The sequence below is a fragment of the Lissotriton vulgaris genome, chromosome 9 (genome assembly GCF_964263255.1).
Source record: "Lissotriton vulgaris chromosome 9, aLisVul1.2, whole genome shotgun sequence".
NCBI classification, from domain to species: domain Eukaryota; kingdom Metazoa; phylum Chordata; class Amphibia; order Caudata; family Salamandridae; genus Lissotriton; species Lissotriton vulgaris.
The window spans coordinates 906319389-906339661 of record NC_141697.1 but is presented as its reverse complement, the minus strand read 5'-3'; the positions used below and the strand labels follow the sequence as shown (position 1 = coordinate 906339661).

Genomic DNA, 20273 nt, shown 5'->3' with positions numbered 1-20273 from the left:
ACTAGTACACTCAGAAAAAAAGAAAGACAATCTCTGTTAAATACATACTTATTTAAACAGCCCCAACAATATCTTATTTGGAATATTCCTCATAGAGTCCGAAGGTTATGGTTTTTATTAAGACAAGATCTGCTTCCTTTAAATTCTCTTCTCGCAAAATGGTACGGTGTGTCTCCTGTATGTAATTTTTGTCATAATGCTGTACAGAATCGTAACCATGTTTTGTTTGTATGTAATGTATTGCGCCCTTTTCGCCTTAAATGGTTAAAACCAATTTGTCTGCAACTGGGAATTTTAAATGTAAATACTTTTCTCCATGCACTTTATTGCCCGCCTAATGAAATGTTTTGCTACAGAATTTTTAATTTTTTTAAAAGTTTTTTAGATATTTATTAATAATACACGGGGAATTGCTGGGGACTGCTCGACTAATGATTGTATGTGTCGCCTCGCTTATGCTCGACTGCATGGTTTTATTCTGTTTTATTTTTTTTTGTGATGTATACTGTGTGTTTTACTTTATGTGGCCCTCACTGAGAGCCAAAACATAATAATAAAACTTTGAACTTTGAACTTAGTACACTCACCACCAAACCCTCTCTGCTGTAACTCAGGCGTCGTAGCACGCTGGGGCGACATTCTGTCACCCCAGCGGGGACCCGATGATGAAGCATGTCACCAACTAGTGGTGAGTGAGGGTCCTTCTAAATAAAAGGCTGTTTGCTTTTCCCTGTTGGACATAGTCATCCCTGGCCTCAGGGTGGACGCCTCCTGACTAGTAGGACCAGGCATGCTAAATATATAAAAAATAAAGGATTACCTGAGCAAGGTTGGGGTCCAGGAATAAACTGTCACTGACACTGTCACTTTTTTCATTTTGTTTTTGGGTCTATGGTTTTTCAAGTTACACTCATACGCTCCTTTGTTGTTTAAGATATAATCTCAGGGGCACAGGAGTGTTGACTCGAGCCCTATCTCTCCCGTTGATTATTACGTCCAAGTGGGACGGCAGAAAAAGAGAAAAGTCTACGTCAGACAAAACTCTTTTGCAATGGCTGGCCACCGTTTAGCTTAAGCGGGGACGCCGGCCAATGGGAAAGAGGGGTGGGGCTTAAAGCCCGATACTCAAAGCTCCTAAGAAACAAATCTCGCCAGCAAGACTGCGTATGTGCGCAGCCCAGCAGGTGAGACCTAAAAAGGTGCGAGCGAATCTTGGAAAAAGACAATGTGAAACTTTCTTTTCCGCTTATTGACAGAGGCTTATTGTATTACGGTTTATGTTTTGCTGGGTGGAAAATATACAAAGCCATGCATCAAGATTTTTTTACAATATGTTTCATGACCAACACGACCTTTGCAGCACACTCATCATCTTAAGTTGGTAGTAGTCTTTCGTTTTATTAATATTGTTTATCTTATTTTCTCCTACAGGACCGGAAATTGAACCATATCTAGGGCTGATTCTCAGAACGTTCTTACCTGTAATGAAGACAGCTTCTACAGCCGACCAGAAATATTGTTTTAGCCTTGGTGTGTACCCGCGCTGGTGGAACGGTCGGGTTCGGTTTGATGGTGGGGGAGTGTGGGGAGAGGACACCTTTATTAAGTTCACTTTTGTAACATTTCCTGAGAGCACCCTTCATGCAAAGAGATGCAATTTCTTACCTCTGATTGGTGCCAAGAAGTACAGTCCCTATACATCTCATTGCTTTCAACAACTGATTACTTATCGGCATTAAACTCTCATTTGTGGCCCAAATCAGAACTCAACTGCAACATTGGTCTGCATAATGAGTAACTCCACTACTTTCTAGTACATTTGCCAATTGAACTGGCATGCTGAGCTGCTGTGTCAAGTTTGCCATGTCATGACTGGAACACACCTCTTGTCTGAAGAGTGCACCTCCGGGAAACACCCTATTCTTTTTAGTAATAAAAAACCAAGGGCCTGATTTAGAGTTTGATGAACTTGATGTCATCTGACTTATTCCAAGTTCTTTGTATCCTATTGTATGTGTAATAAGAGGGACAGGCTATCCAATCACTTTTGTGACGGTATACCCATCTGCCACAGCCTGAATCAGGCCTTATGTTGTGAACTTACCTCCCTAGGAAGAGGAGCATTAAAACCTGTAGAAATTGTACATCATTTTCAAGAGGTAATTGTTCATTTCAATGGCACAGATATCTTGTTGCAACCGACAGCTCGCACAATTGCAAACTAGTCACCATATTAAGTAAAGGCTTAGACTGGTGCAAATCATGAAGTAAATATATTTTAACAATTTTGCCTCTTGAAAAATAGAGAATGCAGGAAGCAAGATTTGCTCCCAACTAAACATTTGCAATATTAGGACAGAAAAAGGGGCAATGTGATTTCACACTTTTTGCTATGTTTAAAATAGGAAATTGAGTGAATCAGTGTTTATTTAGATATGAGATTAAAACCAGTGTAGTGTCTTCCTGCCTGAGTAGCAGAATAGTGCAACATCATTACACCACTTTTTTTACTCTGGTGATATCAGAACCAGCAATTCTTTGTTAACCACATAAAAGGATTCACAGAATTACTGATTACTCTGATGCATCGTCTTTTATATTTTTACATACTTTTTTTATTTTGCCCAGAGGGCAAATATTGTCATGCAGTAATAACTTGTGCAAAGTCTGATTTCTCCACTCTTATTTCACAAACAACAAAACTGTACAAAATTAATTGCTTTGTTGCTAATTTTAAGTAAAAGTACTTTGGTGACACATATTCTGCCTTTCCTTCTTTTTAGTTCAATACAATGAGTTGCAGTAATGTGGAATTATTACCATGTATTGTCTAGAATGCTGCAAAAGTGCAATAGGATGCAGGAATGAAATGGTCACCATTACATGATCTATGAGAGTCAGAGAATACCTATGTGAATTGAGTCTAATACCTGCTAGAAATAATTTCCTACCACCAGACACATTGCTTTGTTTATGCTCAGTATGTCCTATGCATGACCAGGCAAGGTGGTAAATGTGTAGATAAGCCTATGAACTTAACTGTGATTTTTTTATTTTTGCGCAGTCATTGAGATGTTATCAGGCCAGTTTGCTGCCAGTGTAGACACTCCTCTAGTCACACTTTTCTTTGAAGCCTACTCAACCTGTAAGGGATTTCTCCTTGAAACCATCCCCAGTCTCCAGGAGGTGAGTTAGGAAAGTGGGGATAGAACAGAGCGTAGTGGATGAAGGTGGAGAGCTGTTACGTTTTGTGAGATGACTGATGCATACACATTGACTGCCTCTCTCTCTGCCCTTGCATATATACCTCATTTGATGAAATACAAAAAAAATGAAATTCATTCTTTTGACCCAGACTTGTGATCTCTATTTTTGTAGCTGAATAAAATGTGTAAAAACCTTTATTGTACCCACTCAAGTATCACATTTACATCAGGTCAGATATATAAAACAAAATCAAAGCTAAACCATGCTATAATACTTAAGTATTAGGAAACAGTAAGTGTAATAAGTATTTTTGAAAAAGAAAGTAACAGAATTAGATTCTAGGGTCATTTAATAAAATCGCAGTTGCAGTAGTGTATTTTCTATGTCTACCACAACCTATCCATGAATAGGAGGCAGGGGAAATATATTTTTAAAAAAGAGCTGGGGAGTGGGAGAAAATAGAGAGAGTGAGTGGGGAACCCTCATCCAAATAAGACAAGAGAGAAACAAATTCATGGATAACATTTCTATTTTAGAGAATCCGTGTTGTCTATTGGATTATTCTGCTAGTAAAATAAACCACTGCCTTTGCATGACAGAACCACTTCCTAGTGAACAGATGTCAAGTGCAACTGCCTCTCCAGAGAAGCCCTCTACTAGCACATGTGGCTCATGTTTTCTTAGGAGTTAATGTCTAGTGTGTGGAACTGAAAACCTGGTGTAATTTTCTTAACCGGTCTGAGGGCAGGTCATTACCACTCTGGGACATTTGGCCTCTGTCCTGCCAGAGGAGCAACTAGATAAGGAGCTTCCTTGGTTGGTCAATGAAGTTGAAAGGCTCCAGCCCCAGCTTCCTGCTGATATGGCATTTCGTTTGCTCACGGTGAGTGTGACCTTTATTTGCTGTCCATGCTTGCCACTTCAACCAATCCAAATGATCCACTCATGATGAACACCGTATCCCATAAGGAGAGATTAGCTGTAATGAAACACTACATTATTGAGAAATAAGGGTTTAATACAGAACTACAGGGCTCCATTGGTAAGTTAGTTGCACCACAGGTGGCGTTGTGAGATGGTTCAGGCCTCCATCATGTGTTCATTGGGCCAACACATTGGTATTCCGCACCCGACAGTACCAATGTTGTGGGAATCAGAAATGTTAGGATGTAGAAAAAACGTATGATTCCAAGTTTGCCCCTTAGGTACCCGTGAGAAATGGAAACACCACACCAATTCGGACTGTAATTCCCCACTATTTGACACATTCACACCTGGTAATTTCTACAGCTTTGAGCTGGTGTATTGTTTTGGGAGATGAAAGGATTCCAGGGAATATAGTTTTCCAACATTAATTCCAAATACTGAACCAGCTGAGTTGTGATTTGTACACAATTCATGAAGGCAGCCAGAGAAGCAAATGTCAATTTCTTATTTGTTACATATGAAATCGGGATTAATAAAGGAGAAATGTGAACCAAAGCAATTGTGCTAGAATTTAAATAAACATCAACAGTGCTGAAATTTGCTCCACCTGGTGTTGTGATACTGGGTAAGTAAAATGTGGTTATGGAAGTGAATCGAGCATAGTGACGCTTCATCTTGATGCGTTAATCACAATCAAACAGCAGAACTTCAGTCACTAGAGCCCTGACATAGGTCCCACGCACTAATTGGGCTTACTGAAGCCTCAGTGACCTCTTAGAACAAACAGATCGCCATTGCATCTTCTATAGTCTGAGAGGCTGCTTACACCCTGTGAAATACAAGTACATTTACAAATGACCTTCACTAAAGAGCCCAATGACTTTACATTACGAAGTCTTAAGAGGAGCACTGGAAATGTATCATGTTGGTAATCAATAATGTGTTGGAATTATTGAATACTATTTTTAGTTGCTATGTGAAATAAAAAAAACAAATATTAGCAAAGGAAATAGTCTGTAGTTACAGGGGTGCAAACTGTATTAGCTGAAAAAGCAAGAGACCTTGGTGGACACACTATTAGAATCATTACGTCTTCAATCTGCCAATTTTCATTTCAACAGAAGTATTGTTTGGTGAGGTTTGAGAATAGAAGATTAATGTTGAGGCTCTAAGTGGGACAGTTTCGCCAGGTCTGAGCACTTACAGTTAAAAGGACAGGATGTTCAAATTTCCTTACCAGTCCTTCTTTTGACAGTCTCCACTTGTAATAAAAATTTGAATACCAGCTAAAAAATTAAAAACATGACAGAACTTTGGTGTATGGCATATTGACCATATACATAATTTGAGGCTGTTCCCCCAATGAGTCTTCTAAACCTTCATTGCAGGTGATTATTTTCCTCATTAGCATCTGTGAAGCTAAATGTGTTTCTAAAACTGATTTTAGTCACCCATCTTCTGTGCTGCAGCTCCTGCCTCCACGTTGCCTTTGATTGTCATAAGCAAACGCTACCCTTTTAGGCTCCTCTGTACTCCCATAGTTCACAGTGTGCAGGGCTGCAAGAGGGACATTGAGGAATTCTGGTCCACAAATGTTAATAGTGAAACAGGTGTAGTGATACATGGATCCAGGTTTTAGAGGAACACCCCAATTATGTCTGTTTTTTACTATCTAACAGGAAAAAAGGGGAAATGTATTTCCAATAGTGTCCATCCACCCATGCTACATCTACGTGTGCCCTCTGGCTGGAGGGTGTATTTGGCTGACTTTGGATGAGACTATATTAGTGGAGTGTGGAGCACTTGGAGAAGCGGGCAGATACCTAGAGGACCTGTAGGATGAACAGGGAGAAACAGGAGGGAGAAGAGGTGGTCAAACAGAGGAGGGGGACAAGGGAACAAGACTCTCAGAAAAGTTCAGTACAACTGAATGGAGGAGGAGGAGGACCAAGATCACTAGCATGATTAGGAACACAAGGAACTGGATTTCCAAGATAATGAAGAGAAAGCAATAGCAGGAGGACCATGGGACAGACCTGAAGGATCGGGCAGCCAAAGACCACTGTCGACCAGGATGACTGAGACCACAAAGACATAAGGCCCAGCATGTCCAAGACAAAGAGGAGAGTCAGTAAAACCAGGAGAATAAGTAGAATGGAGTAGACCAGAAGGACCAGAACCAGGAGGCCAAAGAGGAGAAGAAGGATGTGCAAGTGGAAAAGGAGGGTCATCAGGAGGACCAGGACCACCAGAACAAGAAGGAAGAAGATGGCCAGGTTAACATGGAGAATCTACACCACTATGAAGACCCTACACAAAATGAGGAGGAGAAAGATGGCCATAAGGATGAGTAGAAGAGGAGGTGGGGGTCCAGGACAGCCAAGAAGTTTAGAAACTCCAAGACCACCAGAAAGATTTGGAAAACTTGAACCAACAGGGGACCAATACCATGTCCAAGAACTAGGAAAACCAAGCGGATCAAGACCAGGAAGAATAGGAAAAGGATTTCCAAGAGGACTAGGAGAATAAGGAGGAAACCCAGGAGGAAGAAGACCAGTAAGAGGAAGAGGACCAAGAAGAGAAAGTGGAGGCTAAGAGTTCCAGAACAGCAGTTACCACCATGACCACCATGAAAAACCTGAGGGCCAACACCAGGATTGTTAGGCGTAAAAGCACCAGAGGATCCAGAGGACCAGGAAGAGGATGACCAAGATTTGCTGGACCATGCGCATAAGGACAAGGAAGATCATGAGGACCAGCAGGACTGGGACCAGAAGAATGAAAAGATTGAAGTACACCAGGGCAAGAGCACCAGAGCAACAACTAAGAGGGACACAGCAATAAGCACCATGGTAAAGATAACCCTTTTAACAGGAGTAGGATCTCAGGAGGATGAGGGCGACTTATGGCCAATGACCAATACCCAGAAGGCCAGGACCAAGAATATGTAGATGAAGAGCAGGAGGATGAGTTTGAGGAAAATATGAGTTGACAGAAGAGAAAGAAGAATAAGAGGATGATCAGGAGGAAGAGATCTAGAAAAATGAGAACATGAAAATCAATACAAAGATTAGGAGAACTATGACAAGGAAGACCTGGTAAACCAGGAGCATGAAGAGGAATACCTGTAGGTGGAAGACCAGGAAGAGGAGAATGACCAAGAGGAATTGAGGGACCAGGGCAACCAGGAAGACCAGGAGCACTAGGATTACCAGGTGGACCGAGAGGACACAACCATCAAGAGAATCACAACGGGACAAGCATCAGGAGAACTAGGGACAGGAAAAGCAAAGGCAGAATGATGATTTGAAAAGGAAAGAGAGATCAACAAAATTGATGGGTACCATTAAGACCAACACCAGCAGGAAGGCCAGGGCCAGGAAGGAAGGGTCTTAGCTGGCCAAGAAGATGTTGACAAGAGTGCCATAAGAGGGGGAGGAGCTTCGCGTGTATCCAAGATGGACGCGTGAGCACAGGGCTCCCGAGACCCTCTCCGCCTCCCGCATTTATCCTGCCACATATCCTGATTTTGATGACGGGTTCTACTAGCCCAAGCCCTGCTGACACAATATCTTTTTTCAAAAATCGATTTGGCCGCCGGGAACCGGACTCACTGCACCTCGAAACTTAGCGGCCCACATCGATGATTATCCACGGACTCGAGTCCCCGAGGTACCCAGGTGGCAATTGAACAACAACGGTCAATGAGACCCGACCGCTGCCCCTGTGGTACTTTCGGTTTCGTTTTTGGTCACTGTCTACTGCGACTTGCTGCCTATTGACACTGCTGGCCTGTGTTTTGCTGCCGGCTCTAGGCTTATCTTCTGTCTTTCGCCCTCATCCCTGACTCCACAAGTCGGTTCTGCGGAGAGCCATTCTAACCAGACTTCAAAAGGCCCGACAGGGCTCGCTGCTCAACATGGCGGGCAAGTCGGAGAGTGAGAAGCGGGCCATCAGGGGCACATTCCGAGGGGGTGTCGCCCAAACCAATACTATGGATCGCTTCACCCGCCCGAAGGGATCCCCTGGTGGAGTGGGCAAAGTTTCGGATGAAACCGTCGATGGCTCTCCTGCGACGGAAGACTTGACACTGCGAGACGTCATGGGCGCCATTGCTAGTGTGAAGACCTCTATGGGTCAGCAGTACGAGACAATGGCTTCTAAGATAGACACCGTGGCAATTGAAGTCAACCTCATCAGGACGGATCTCGCAAAGACCAATGAGCGGGTCAAGTCCCTGGACATTAAGACTGCAAGTCTCACTACTGATGTCTCGGACTTTCAGACCGAAGTCCGTAACCTCCGGACATCCAATGACTTGTTTGCCCATCGGCTGGATGATTTTGAGAGCCGGGCCAGGCCCAACAACGTCCGCATTATTGGTGTTCCGGAGAACTCCACGGAATTATCCACAGACCTTTTGGTGGAGGACCTTGTGCTGCATCATCTAGCGCCTAAGGGCCTCAGTAACTTTTTCACCGTGGAGCGCGCCCACAAAGTTCCAGGCGGGAGGCCTAAGCTGGGCGCTGCACCGAGGCCTATCATAGCCAGGATTTTTAATTTTCGAGACAGAGATGCTATCCTTCAAGCATCACGCACCAATGGACCCACAAAATTTGACAACGCGTCGATCAGTTTTTATCCAGACTTTACATAGGCGGTGCAAAAACAACGCATGGGCTTCACGGGGGTGAAACGGCGACTTAGAGACATGGGACTAAAATACGCCATGCTTTTCCCGGCTCGATTGAGGATCGAATACGAGGAATGTGCACTCTTCTTTGATCACCCAGAGGTTGTCAGCGACTGGCTCGATACTCTACCGGCACATCGCAACCGCCCGGAACAATCAAAAGGCGCTGAAGGTGGCCTAGAGGAACAGGAGGAGTGAGTCCCTACTGGCATGCCAGCTATATGGACTTGCAGCAGTGGTTTGATTATTCCTATGTACATGAATCGGTGATTACCCGGGGGTGTGAGGACTCGGGATTCTTCCTCCTCTAGGGGGTTCTTTCTCGCTTTTCGTAGATTAGTTTAATGGGGCGACAGGCACACTGCAAGTTGGGGTGGCTTTTGGGTCTAACACAGGGGTGCAGGGTGGGTGGGTGTGTTTTAGGGACTTTCCTGGGCGTGGGGGGGTCTTTGTTTCTTTGTTTACTCCGATGCTTCACTTTGCTGCTTATTTCGTCTTTGTGGGGGGAGCACAGTTCTCATTTCTGGAATGGGGGTAGGGGGCTGAGGGTACTGAGTTGGAATGTGAATGGTCTGGGCGATAGGATCAAGCGGGGGGATAGTTCTACAATATTTGAAGCGTCTTTTACCGGATATAGTGTTACTACAGGAAACACATCTGATAGGGAACACTTGCCATGCATTGAATAGAAGGGGATATCGTCTGGCGGCACATTCTGGATTTACTACTGCGTCGAGGGGGGCGGGCGTCCTAGTTAGGAGTTCCCTCCCCTTGGAGATAGAGGACACTGTGCTGGATGATAGAGGTCGATATGCGGCCATTACGGGCCGCTGGGAGGGGAAGACGATCTCCATACTCTCTGTCTATGTCCCGCCGGGCTTACAGTCCACCACGTTTTCTGATTTGGGAAGGGTGGTTTTGAGCTTCCCTGAGGGTATGTTGGTTGTGGGTGGGGACTTTATCTCGGTTGTCTGTGGTAGCGAGGACCGTAGCCCCCCCAGGACTCTTTCGAGATCACAGTCATGGCTGGGCAACTTCCTGGATACGTTGGGTTTAGTGGATTGCTGGAGGCAACTGCACCCTGGACAGGCACAATATACCTTTTATTCGGGAGCACATGAGAGTCTCTCGAGGCTTGACTATATCCTAGTACCAGCGGTGCAGGTGGTCTCTGTGAGGGAAATTCGACACCTTGCTAGGGGGATCTCGGACCACTCCCCACTTTGGCTTACAATTGATGTGCAGTTGGGAACTGAGGGCCGGGTTGCTCCGATTAACCCCTGGCATCTAAGTAATCTGAAAACTAGAGCTGAGGGGGTTAAATGCATGGATTATTACTTTGCTTAGAACGTGGGGTCAGTGTCCTCCTCCATTTCCCTGTGGGAGGCCTATAAGACAGTGATCCGGGGTCAAACCTTGTCCCTGATTGCTAGCGCGAAGAAAAGCAAGAATGAGGAGGTGGTATGTTTGGAGAATGAAATTACAGCTTTGGAAGAAGAGTTGGAATCGGGGGTCACATCTGAGGGGTTGCATGTTCTGGCCCTTAAACAGGCCGACTACAGAGCTCTGGTGATGGATGCGGCCAGAATGATGAGTCGTGAGCAACAGGGGCGTCTGTATGATGTTGGTGACAAGGTGGGAAAGTTGATTGCGTGGCTGGATAAGAGGGAAAGGTTGAATCGGGTGGTGCCTGTTGTGGAAAAAGAAGATGGGACGCGGGTTGTGGACCCGGTTGAGATAGTCGCGGTCTTTGCCCAGCACTTTCAGAGGGTCTACACGCCGGTCTCGGACAGGCCGGAGGAGGACTCACATTTGTTACTTAGGGATATAGCATTGCCTAGCCTATCGGAGTCAGACAGGGAGCTTATGGAGGCGGATTTTTCCACTGATGAAATAGCGCTCGCTATCCGCTCCCTTCACTCGGGGTGGGTCAGACTCCTGTACGAACAACCACTATCCCAAGTGGTGGTCAATGGTAGGGCCTCGGAGTCTTTTGTTCTCGGAAGAGGCACACGGCAGGGCTGCCCATTGTCACCGCTGCTCTTTGCGCTCGCCCTTGAGCCCCTTGCCGCGTGGCTTCGGTGGGAGCCATCGCTTAAAGGCATCAGGTGGTCCCCTGACTTTGAGGATCGTATATCGTTGTATGCTGACGATATTTTGTTATACCTCACTTCCCCTCGTAAATCATTAGGAGTGTTGTTCGACGTTTTAAGCTCCTTCGGGAGGAATTCTGGCTTGGCTATCAATTGGGCCAAGTCCTGCATCTATCCACTTACTGGAGAATTGCCCCTGCTGCCCCGCATCTGTCCGATACCGGTATCGCACGACGGCTTTAAGTACTTGGGGATTTACATTTCCTTGGACTCCGCTGTACGGTATGAGAGGAATTTGCTTCCGCCGCTTCGCCGGCTTCGATCAGACGTCACGGCGTGGTGTGGCTTGCCGCTGTCCCCGGTAGGGAGAGCGGCCCTATTTAAGATGATGTCTCTCCCCCGATTCCTGTACGCCCTCCAAAATACGCTTGACTTGGTGCCTGACAGTTATTTCCGCGAGATCGAGGGCCTCCAGAGGAAGCTAGTGTGGGGCGGGCGGCCTCGCATTGCACTGGCGAAAGTGACTCTGCCCTGGTACGTCGGCGGCATAGCGTTGCCCGATATAAAACGATACTACTGGGCATCCCAATTGAGTGCAGTCAACCATGCAATGTATGGTCCAGTCCCGAATCCCGCATTCGGGATGGATAAATGGCAGCTATCTGGAGGCGATTATAATAGGGCGCTCTACTCTAGATCGGCTAGGAAGAATCTGACTGGACCCACCGGGGTTGTGGTACGAGTGTGGAGTAGTGCGACTGCTGCCACGGGATGGATGGACAAGCTGACTAGAGCAACCCCGCTTTACGCGGCGGAGAGACTGGGCAGTCTCTGGACGACGAAGGGATTCGACAAATGGGACCTTATTGGCATCAGTAGGGTTGGAGATCTCTGGGTCAAGAATAGGATCAAAACTTTCGATGAACTCCAACGAGAATATAAATTGAGTGATAGGGAGCACTTCTGTTATATTCAAATTCGCCACGCACTTGAATCGGTCTTCCCGGCCGGAACCGATATCCCAGAGTCCTCTCCCCTGAAGGATAGAGTGCTTGACGGGTATGTCCCCGATAGTACTATTTCTCTCATTTACAAAAAGCTTATCAATGACCGCTCGGATCTTCTTGTGCAGCTTCGTGGGGCCTGGACCGGTGATGGGCTGGAGTTGGATGATGAAGATTGGCAGGCCGCGATATCATCCCCTAAGGAGGTCGCGATTCTGGCGCGTCTCCGGCTAGTGCAACTGAAGATTTTACACGTGTCTATGTCACGGGTCCACGCCTGATGAGTATGGGCTATTCTTTGGACAGGTTGTGTAGATGCGACTGCGGTATGCTTGCTACTTTTCTCCACATTTTATGGGAATGTCCGGATGTCGTGGTATATTGAAGACGTGTGCATGCTGTTATGGAAGAGGTGACTGGTGTTTCATTATTGCCTGAGGCCAGGCGCTGCCTGTTAAATGTTTGGGAGCCGAATGATTACAGCGTTGCTCAGACTCAGTGGGTCACCCTCGGCAACATGATAGCGAAAAGGGACATAGCCCAGCTGTGGGGGTCTCAAAGGGCACCTCTGGTTTCAACATGGAAGGAAAACATGGACTGGTGCATGTTTAGAGAAAAAACTGTATATGTTGCCCGTGGCAGGCCCAAGAAATGGGGGAGGATATGGGGTCAATGGAACTCGTATCGTGGAGAGATCTTCACCCCCCCTTTCGTAGAAACCTCTGATATTCCTGTGTCCCCGTGACCGTACATTCCACGCATCCATATCCTATTGTATACAACTTGCTTGCCTACTCTCGACCCCCTTCCCTCCTCGAGATCCTCTATCCTTTCTAAAATTAGCTTCTTTAACTGGATTGCTCCCCCTGCTATCTGAGACAGCCACTTATCATATAGTTTACTACCTCGCATTTTTTGTTGGTATGTTTGTTTTACAAAATGTAAAATGTGAAACCTTTCATGTATCCTCTTACCACCACAAGATCATCACATTGACGTATTATATCGCTGCTGGACCCACGGGTTGTCGGCTGATGAGCTGTGTACTATTCTGATTTTGATATTCATTGATACTTGCCGGCCTCTGTGGTTGTAGGTCTGTAATTGTACTACTTTTCTTGTAATAAAGGTTTAAAAAAAAAAAGAGTGCCATAAGAAGCAGACAACCAAGAGAACTAGAACCACCAAGAGAACAAGGACAACCCAGGCAAGGGCCATCAGAAACAATGGCTAAAAATACAGGGCCTACGATACAAGTGAGTCTAGGCTACATGTGTTAGGGCATGCCCCTGTTAAATGCTGAACATGTCCTTTTCTGGTTCCTTAATGGACTAAAATCCAAAATCTGACAGATAACCTCTACAGAAATCGCTATGTGGATCTGAGAGATCTTGAGGCACTGTGAGTCAAGAAAACAGAGAAACCAGAAATTAGACATAAGCACGGTCATCTGTCAAAATCTACTTGTGGTCATATGTATTTAGAATTAGTACACAAGAGAGCTCATTCACACACCAACTCATTCTTGCATTCAGACAGAATTTACACTTTGAAGTTTGTAATTCACCACTGACCATCATCATTTCCTCAAACTGCCCTTTGGCCTAATTTCAATTTTCCTATCTCCTTGCAGACCCTTGAGTTATGCATCAAGGCAGCTGTTACTAAGAGTTGTAGAGCGCTGGATGGAACTGTGCCATCTATATTTGCCGCCCTGCATCACCTGGTAAGAATATACATGAGGACATACAAAGTATTTCAGTGGGAGGCGACAGACATTTCCTGTGTAACATATTGTAACAAATAAAGTTTCTACCTTAATCCAATTTATAGTAGAAGTGTTTTTAAAGGGCAACATTTGGGAACTCTCTTGCATACAATATTAAATTATAATCCATAAAAAGCCTATATGAACCAATTTGCTTCTCGGATGCAAAGAAAGAAGACATTTGATATAAATCTGTCAGTTTTGAGAGCTCCTCTGCAATAACCCCCCATAAGTCTGCCTCTTGACAGCTCTGTCTCTGATAATAGGTAACAGAGGAACATAGTGACAGGGAAAGGGAAGGGACCCACGTTTTACCCAACAACAATGGTTTACAACAGAGACTTTATACTAACAAAGCTTATCTCAGAGGTTCAATTATCCAGTTAGACTTTACTATATAACATAAACTGGACTCTTCGTGACATTCCCAACAACAGCAAACCCATTCTTAAATCAATATATTTAATAATAATAAAGCTATATCATATAGATTTGATCAATGCCATCAATCAAAGGAAATTCTGTATTTATCCCGCTAGGGTTCCTAAATGCAATATGTGCAGAAACTACCCCACAATTTAGTTCAAACACATAATATTTCTGGAATATCCTTACAATCCAAACTTGAAGCATTCAAGACCTCAGTCCACATACAAGAAGGCCCTCTGAAAACAGGTCCACGACTTGACGGCCATAAGCATGAAATTCCAAATAGCAATGCTGGCACGTGGAATCTGGAATGAATGGGAAACAAAAGACAAGCATCTTTGATGGGGACCAAAGTGCGAGAACTGAATGCCGGTAAAGAAAAAAAAATGAAATGGTACAGCAGAAACAGTGAGTGGCGGCGAGAACAGAAAAAGGCCCTAATGCAGCCACCGACAGAAACACTCGCTCTCCACTCTGCTGACTAGAGACCTGGGAGGCAAAAGGGGCAAAAAGTGAAGCAAAAGATGCCTGCTCTGAAACGCATGAGCCCACCTTGCTGGCCAGACAGCTAGGATGCATAAGGGGAACGGCTTTACCGTCCCCAGAGATTAAAGAAGTTGAAGTGTAACAACAGCCTCCATCTTGATTTCCTTGAATAGCCGCCACTAGTGCCAGCCTTGTTAAAAGAATTCAGGACCCCTACCTGCTGCAATCTCGCCAGACTTCAGAATCTACAAACCATCCAAAAACCATAGGAAACTAAGGCATCCATCTTAGAGTGGTAACTGAGGGTTTGCACTTCCACCAATATCGGGCTCCCTGAATATGCTGATTTCCCCACAATTAATGTTGCTGTAGCGCAGTATGGATCTCGGCCCCACAAGTCCTGACAAACTCCTATGCTGTCATTTCCCCACTGGAAGTTATTTGCTTTCTGGACGTATGGGTTTGACTTTCAGATAGCCTAGCTTCCATTATTATTTATTATGGCTTTGTTATTGACAGATCTGCACACCCTCAAGTGGGGTTTCCGATGAAAGGGAAGAGCCACTCAAGTTGTCCACGGCTATTATCCTGTCACTTGGTGAGTTGGTCATACATGTATGTATGTAGGTAAGTATATCTTTGTGATACTGCAAGTATATTTTGGCCTTTACTAGGGATCAGCCCCTCCGCAGCATTAATTTTTGTACACTGCCCTGCACGTAACTTGATAGTCTTAAAAGCTACTATTGCTTTATTAATTATATCCCTTCCCAGTGCATTGGTTGGCTTGGTACTGGAATATAATGCCCAGTTTACTATATACAGCTATAGTAGTCACATGAGTACCATGTGCTCGCAACATCATCATTAAATGTTGTAGACAATTGATAACATACCTCTTGGACATGAGTTGAAGAATGGCCTTGATGGGCTGCTCCCCGGGGTTTAGTTCCTTCTTGGATAATTTTATATTGTGTTATTTTTCATTTATGTCTATTTTTTCTCTTCGCTTTACTCTTGCAGCCCATTCTCACTCTAGTGAGGTCCTTAAATATTTTGAAAGTAGCTTGATGCAGATAGGTGCGGAGTCCCGTGCCACAACATTACAGCTGCTCTGCAAGCTGCTTTCTGAAACTGGTAAGACTGTCAGTGGAGTGGTGGTAGTGTGTGATTTAGACAGGGAAAATAGTTAAAGGGATATCATGCTTGTCATAGAATCCGGAGCCCTAAATTGTAATCCCAATTTACTCCCTTACTTGTCCAACATGGTGCAGCTATAAGCAAATCACTTCAATATTATATTCCTCAGCTACATTAACTGCCAACTTTTCCCGGTAGAGCACTGCAATTTACGAATAAAGGCTTGCTTAGATTAGCTTCAATTACGTGAATCGTGGTGAAGAAATAAAGGAGTGCCACTGTTTTCTTTTCGGTTAATTGTTCCCATTGTGAGCCATTAATGGGACAGGGACACTGTGAAAACCGATCCTGACATAGACACTGGACAGGAACAAAAAGGGAAATAAAATATGAAGCAGGCAGACACAGACACGCTCAGTGGTACATGATGACACAGACATGCACAGCAAAACAGGAAGGAATTGATAGCCCTATGGGACTCACAGTCACAGGCTCACACACCAAAACTGAAACACAGGACCCTCAAGGTGATAATCACAGTTGATAGTGAAAACTTCACTTCTTATGTATTAATCTTGATCTTACTAGACAAAGTCAATATCTATGTGTTATGAACATTTGGTGTATGGCTTTATTTAATAGATTCAGAAGGTGCCTTTCATCTGGATGCTGTCCGTCACATGCTTGAGGATGACAATCGCAAGGTACCATCAAGCTATTATACGTAAAGCAATCATTGTTAAAGCAGTTTCATAATTAGCAACTAAATCTAATTAAAGTTATGCAGTTTTTGCATAGTGCTGTAGTCTCTACTTACAAAGACTCATAGCTGTGGTTTTCACATCACAGTCTGTTGACTTTCTCCAAGGCAAGTCTTCCGTGGAGGTTTTGGGTCATGTAGCCTCCAGCCATTTGTGTCAGTTCAGTGTGTCTTGCGTTCCATTGTCTCCCGGTCCAAATGGACATATCCCAGTTTTCCTGTCCTAGTCTGTGTCAATGCATTTTCAGACCAAATCCCAGAGGTTGCTGTTCCCTAATTGTTGAATAAATGCGTATTAAAAGAAAGTTCTTGTGCGTTGTTAACATGTTTGGTCTGCATTTCACATTGGGTTGACCCCTCACTGAGGAGGAGAATGTTGATGATCAAATAAGGGGTTTTGAAGTTCAGAATATTAATATCTCCTCAAATTTTTAACAACTGTGGTGTAAGGAATTGAAAATGTCTCTACCAAGAATAATATTTGGGCTATGTCTCAGCGAAATCTCAGCAAACGTGGATCAATAATACAGGATAATATTCAATGTGCACATTTGAAAAGTCTGATTGTGATATAAAAGATATGTTTATATTTGAAGGCAGCTGCTGGAAGGGGTAGGTGCGGAAGCACGAGCATCCCGCTGAAACCTATTCCTGGATGCTTGCACAACCAGCGCCGCATAGCCTCAGGAATCCGAACTCTGACAGAGGGCACACATGATAGTATCTACCTACGGAGATCGATTGATTACTCTAGGAATTGTGTACTAGGGTATCCCATGTGTTTGACGGGGTTATCACTGTGTAACCTTGCATTAGCTCTCCTTTTTAGGTCGAGTTTACTCGAACCTATTGCTGTCAATCCAAAAGCTGACTTTTTATGATGCGGATTTTCAAACGTTCACGTGAATCCCAATCACGTGACCTGCTCTCATGCATGAGCCTTCCCCCTGCCAGCAGCCTTTCTCCCTTCACAGCCATCTGTTCCTCTCTCCCCGCCCCCCGCCGTCATTTATTCACGGCCGCAGGCCGTCCTAATTGCTTTTTTTTTCAGCCTGGCTACTTCAAAGGGTTTCATTTCGCGGCCGATTTTCGTTTCTAATGCTGCCGCTAATGCTTGTTTAAGCTCTTCCCTCCAACAAAAATATAGGTTATAGTTCCACCTCTGCAGGCACAAACATGTTTTTGCAGTGGAATGCGTAATTTTCCAAAGTGGCATTCATTTATCTTGTTGCTTTTTCCTTGCTGGCTCATGGCGCTGCTCCCAGTTAATATAATCTCCCCATACTGTTCCCACACAACATCTCCCGCCCCTTGCAGTTTATTTGTAGTGTCATTGTTTTCGCAATGGCACCCGCTTGTTTGAATTGTTGTTTTCCGCCCGTCGCAGACCTCCATCGACACTTCCTCCCCGTCTGCATTTTAATTGATGCCACACCTCTTGGCTTCTTCTGTCGCTGATCCTGGAGGACACACTAACGGGCATTGTACCACACGCATCTGGTTATGATTTCCCCCTCTCTGGAAGCCCGTGTCTACTATCCGGCACTAGGAGGAGAGGGCTGCCCCCACCCCACCCGATGCTTTTGTTTGTAAGCTCAGCATGGGACGCGTGTCACATGCGCACAGGAGCTTTTGCACCCACCCAGGGCATGCACAAGGTACTCCCTGTCTCGTTACCAGAAGGGCATGCCACCGGGAGGTGGACCACACACACACACACCCAAGCTAAGCTGCAATCACTTCCAGGCTTGCGCAGCCATGCAGAAACTCTTTCCAGGAATCAGTTATCAAAAGAGCCCAACACTCACTCCGAGTACACCCTCAGCAAGACTCGCGTATTGCCTCATAACCAATGCACCCCATACGTTTTAGAACCCCGTGGTACCGGCCGCTACTTAGCTGGCTGTTTTTTCACTGTGTGGTGCCCAACGTAGAAAACATGCCCCACTCCCTCAATTAATGATATGCATTAAGGGTCTGGCGTGAGATATAAACCGTGTCTCTCCCATTTTCGGTAAAAATGTGTTGCAGGCAGCCCGTTTTTATTTTCCCTGTTTTGGGGTTTCCGTCTTTATTTTTGCCCGCCCAGGCACAAACAATACATTCTTTTTCTTGTCGCAGCGAGATCATTGGCTACAGCGGCCTCCTCAGCTGCCAATATTTTAATGGGATATTTTCCGACCATGGAGCGGTTTCGGTTTCGTATGCTGGTGTGTTTTTGTTGGTTATGTTCTTTACTTAGTGATCCTATTTGTATTTCAACATCCTGTGAAATGTTACATGTGCTTAGAAATATATACCCTCTCGTGCATATTCAATATTGTGAAGAATGTCGTATATCCACTGTTGAGATTGCGCAATCTCATTTCATCAATCGAGAAGCCAGGGGCTTTGGGCGGTGTGTAATGTGTGCTGGTGTCAGTCTGGTGAGATGTGTCTTACTGTGTTTACTGGAAGATCTCAGCGCTACTACAACTTGCAGTCCTCTCATGCATGCTCCGTGGGGGCGCAGGGTCAGTGGCCTCTTGCCCAGACCACGGCTGGAGCTCCGGACCTCGCCATTTGTTCCGGAAAATCCCTCGCATTGTGTACAGTGCTGGTTTTCCTGTTTCAGGCTAACTACAGAGGCGCCATGTTGTGCTTTTTTTACTAAAATCTTTAATTTAGATGAAGCTTCATTGAATCCTCCCCTCTCTCCTCTCCCCCTCCATTCCTTCTTACTCTTCTCTCTCTCCATTCCTTATGTCACCCCCTCCATTTCTTCTTTGCCCTCTCTGCTGTCCCCTCTTCCATTCCGTGCCTGCTAACCTTCACACCTCTGCTTCTACACTCCCACGCCTTCATTCTTTGGGTCTCCGCATGTGCGCTTTAAGGCTGTTACAATGTGTCTCAAAATAACTATGCAATGCACAAGGAGTTAATATTCTGAAACCGATTCATATGCCCCAAAAATCAAATCCCCTGTGAGTGGACTGTTCACCCCTTACATAAATTCACTTCACCCCCCCATCCTAACATCTGGTATGCTAGTAAGGCCTGCCCCTCGGTGGCATGGCTCAGGCTGTCCAGTCTGGCAGAGCCTCCATTCAGTGACCACTGCTCAGGCCAGCTGCCTCCAGTGCACATCTACTGGGCACATCTGCAAATAAAACAGAAACCATTTCCAGACACACTCTCTCCTGGGAGCAGTCACTGGGTTTTAATAAAATGTAAAAGTAATTCCAGCATGTGCGTTAACGACATGCACCGTAGTACATAATGCCACCAGATTATGTTTTTAAAGATTTAGCTCCTGAGATGTTGGGTGTTCACAGTTTCATGTTACCACTTTATCTAGTTTCGTTTTTAATGATTGCATTTTTTAAATACGCTATACACTTATTCTGTACAAATGGCAGTGGGCTGTGTTTGATCTGTTGGCTGGCAGGCCCGGGAAATGTGCTGAGTTGCTGTAAATAGATCATCTTTATGTTTGTATTTGCTGTAGCATAAATATTCAAAGCAGAGCACCCCTCGTACAAATTTGGAGTCTTACAGCCTCATAAAGGCATGACGATAGTAACGGACCAATGGCACTGCCTCTCCCTTTCTTTGGCACTCCAGCCCTGCCCCCTTATGCCCCCTCTTCACTTATCCATGTCATCCTGGATTGTGTGGAAAAGTACGTCATGACGTGCAGGCAGGAACTTTCAACAACCATATGTATCTATCTTTTCCCTCTTGCAAATATTTCTATCACTCATAAACACCATACATTCACCTTGTG

The 20273-nt window shown here is 45.0% G+C and overlaps 1 protein-coding gene across 1 annotated transcript in view; it reads left to right on the top strand.

Annotated features, from left to right (window-relative positions):
* The window catches only part of LOC147692483 (maestro heat-like repeat-containing protein family member 1), a 29661-nt gene extending 13186 nt beyond the window's left edge, over positions 1-16475 (top strand). The window contains exons 3-9 of the mRNA XM_086939531.1: positions 1432-1530; positions 3065-3190; positions 3951-4090; positions 13558-13650; positions 15127-15205; positions 15631-15744; positions 16390-16475. Of these exons, the coding sequence (XP_086795657.1) occupies positions 1432-1530; positions 3065-3190; positions 3951-4090; positions 13558-13650; positions 15127-15205; positions 15631-15744; positions 16390-16475 (737 nt within the window). The remainder of the gene's footprint in view (positions 1-1431; positions 1531-3064; positions 3191-3950; positions 4091-13557; positions 13651-15126; positions 15206-15630; positions 15745-16389) is intronic.
* Positions 16476-20273: the final 3798 nt, after the last annotated feature.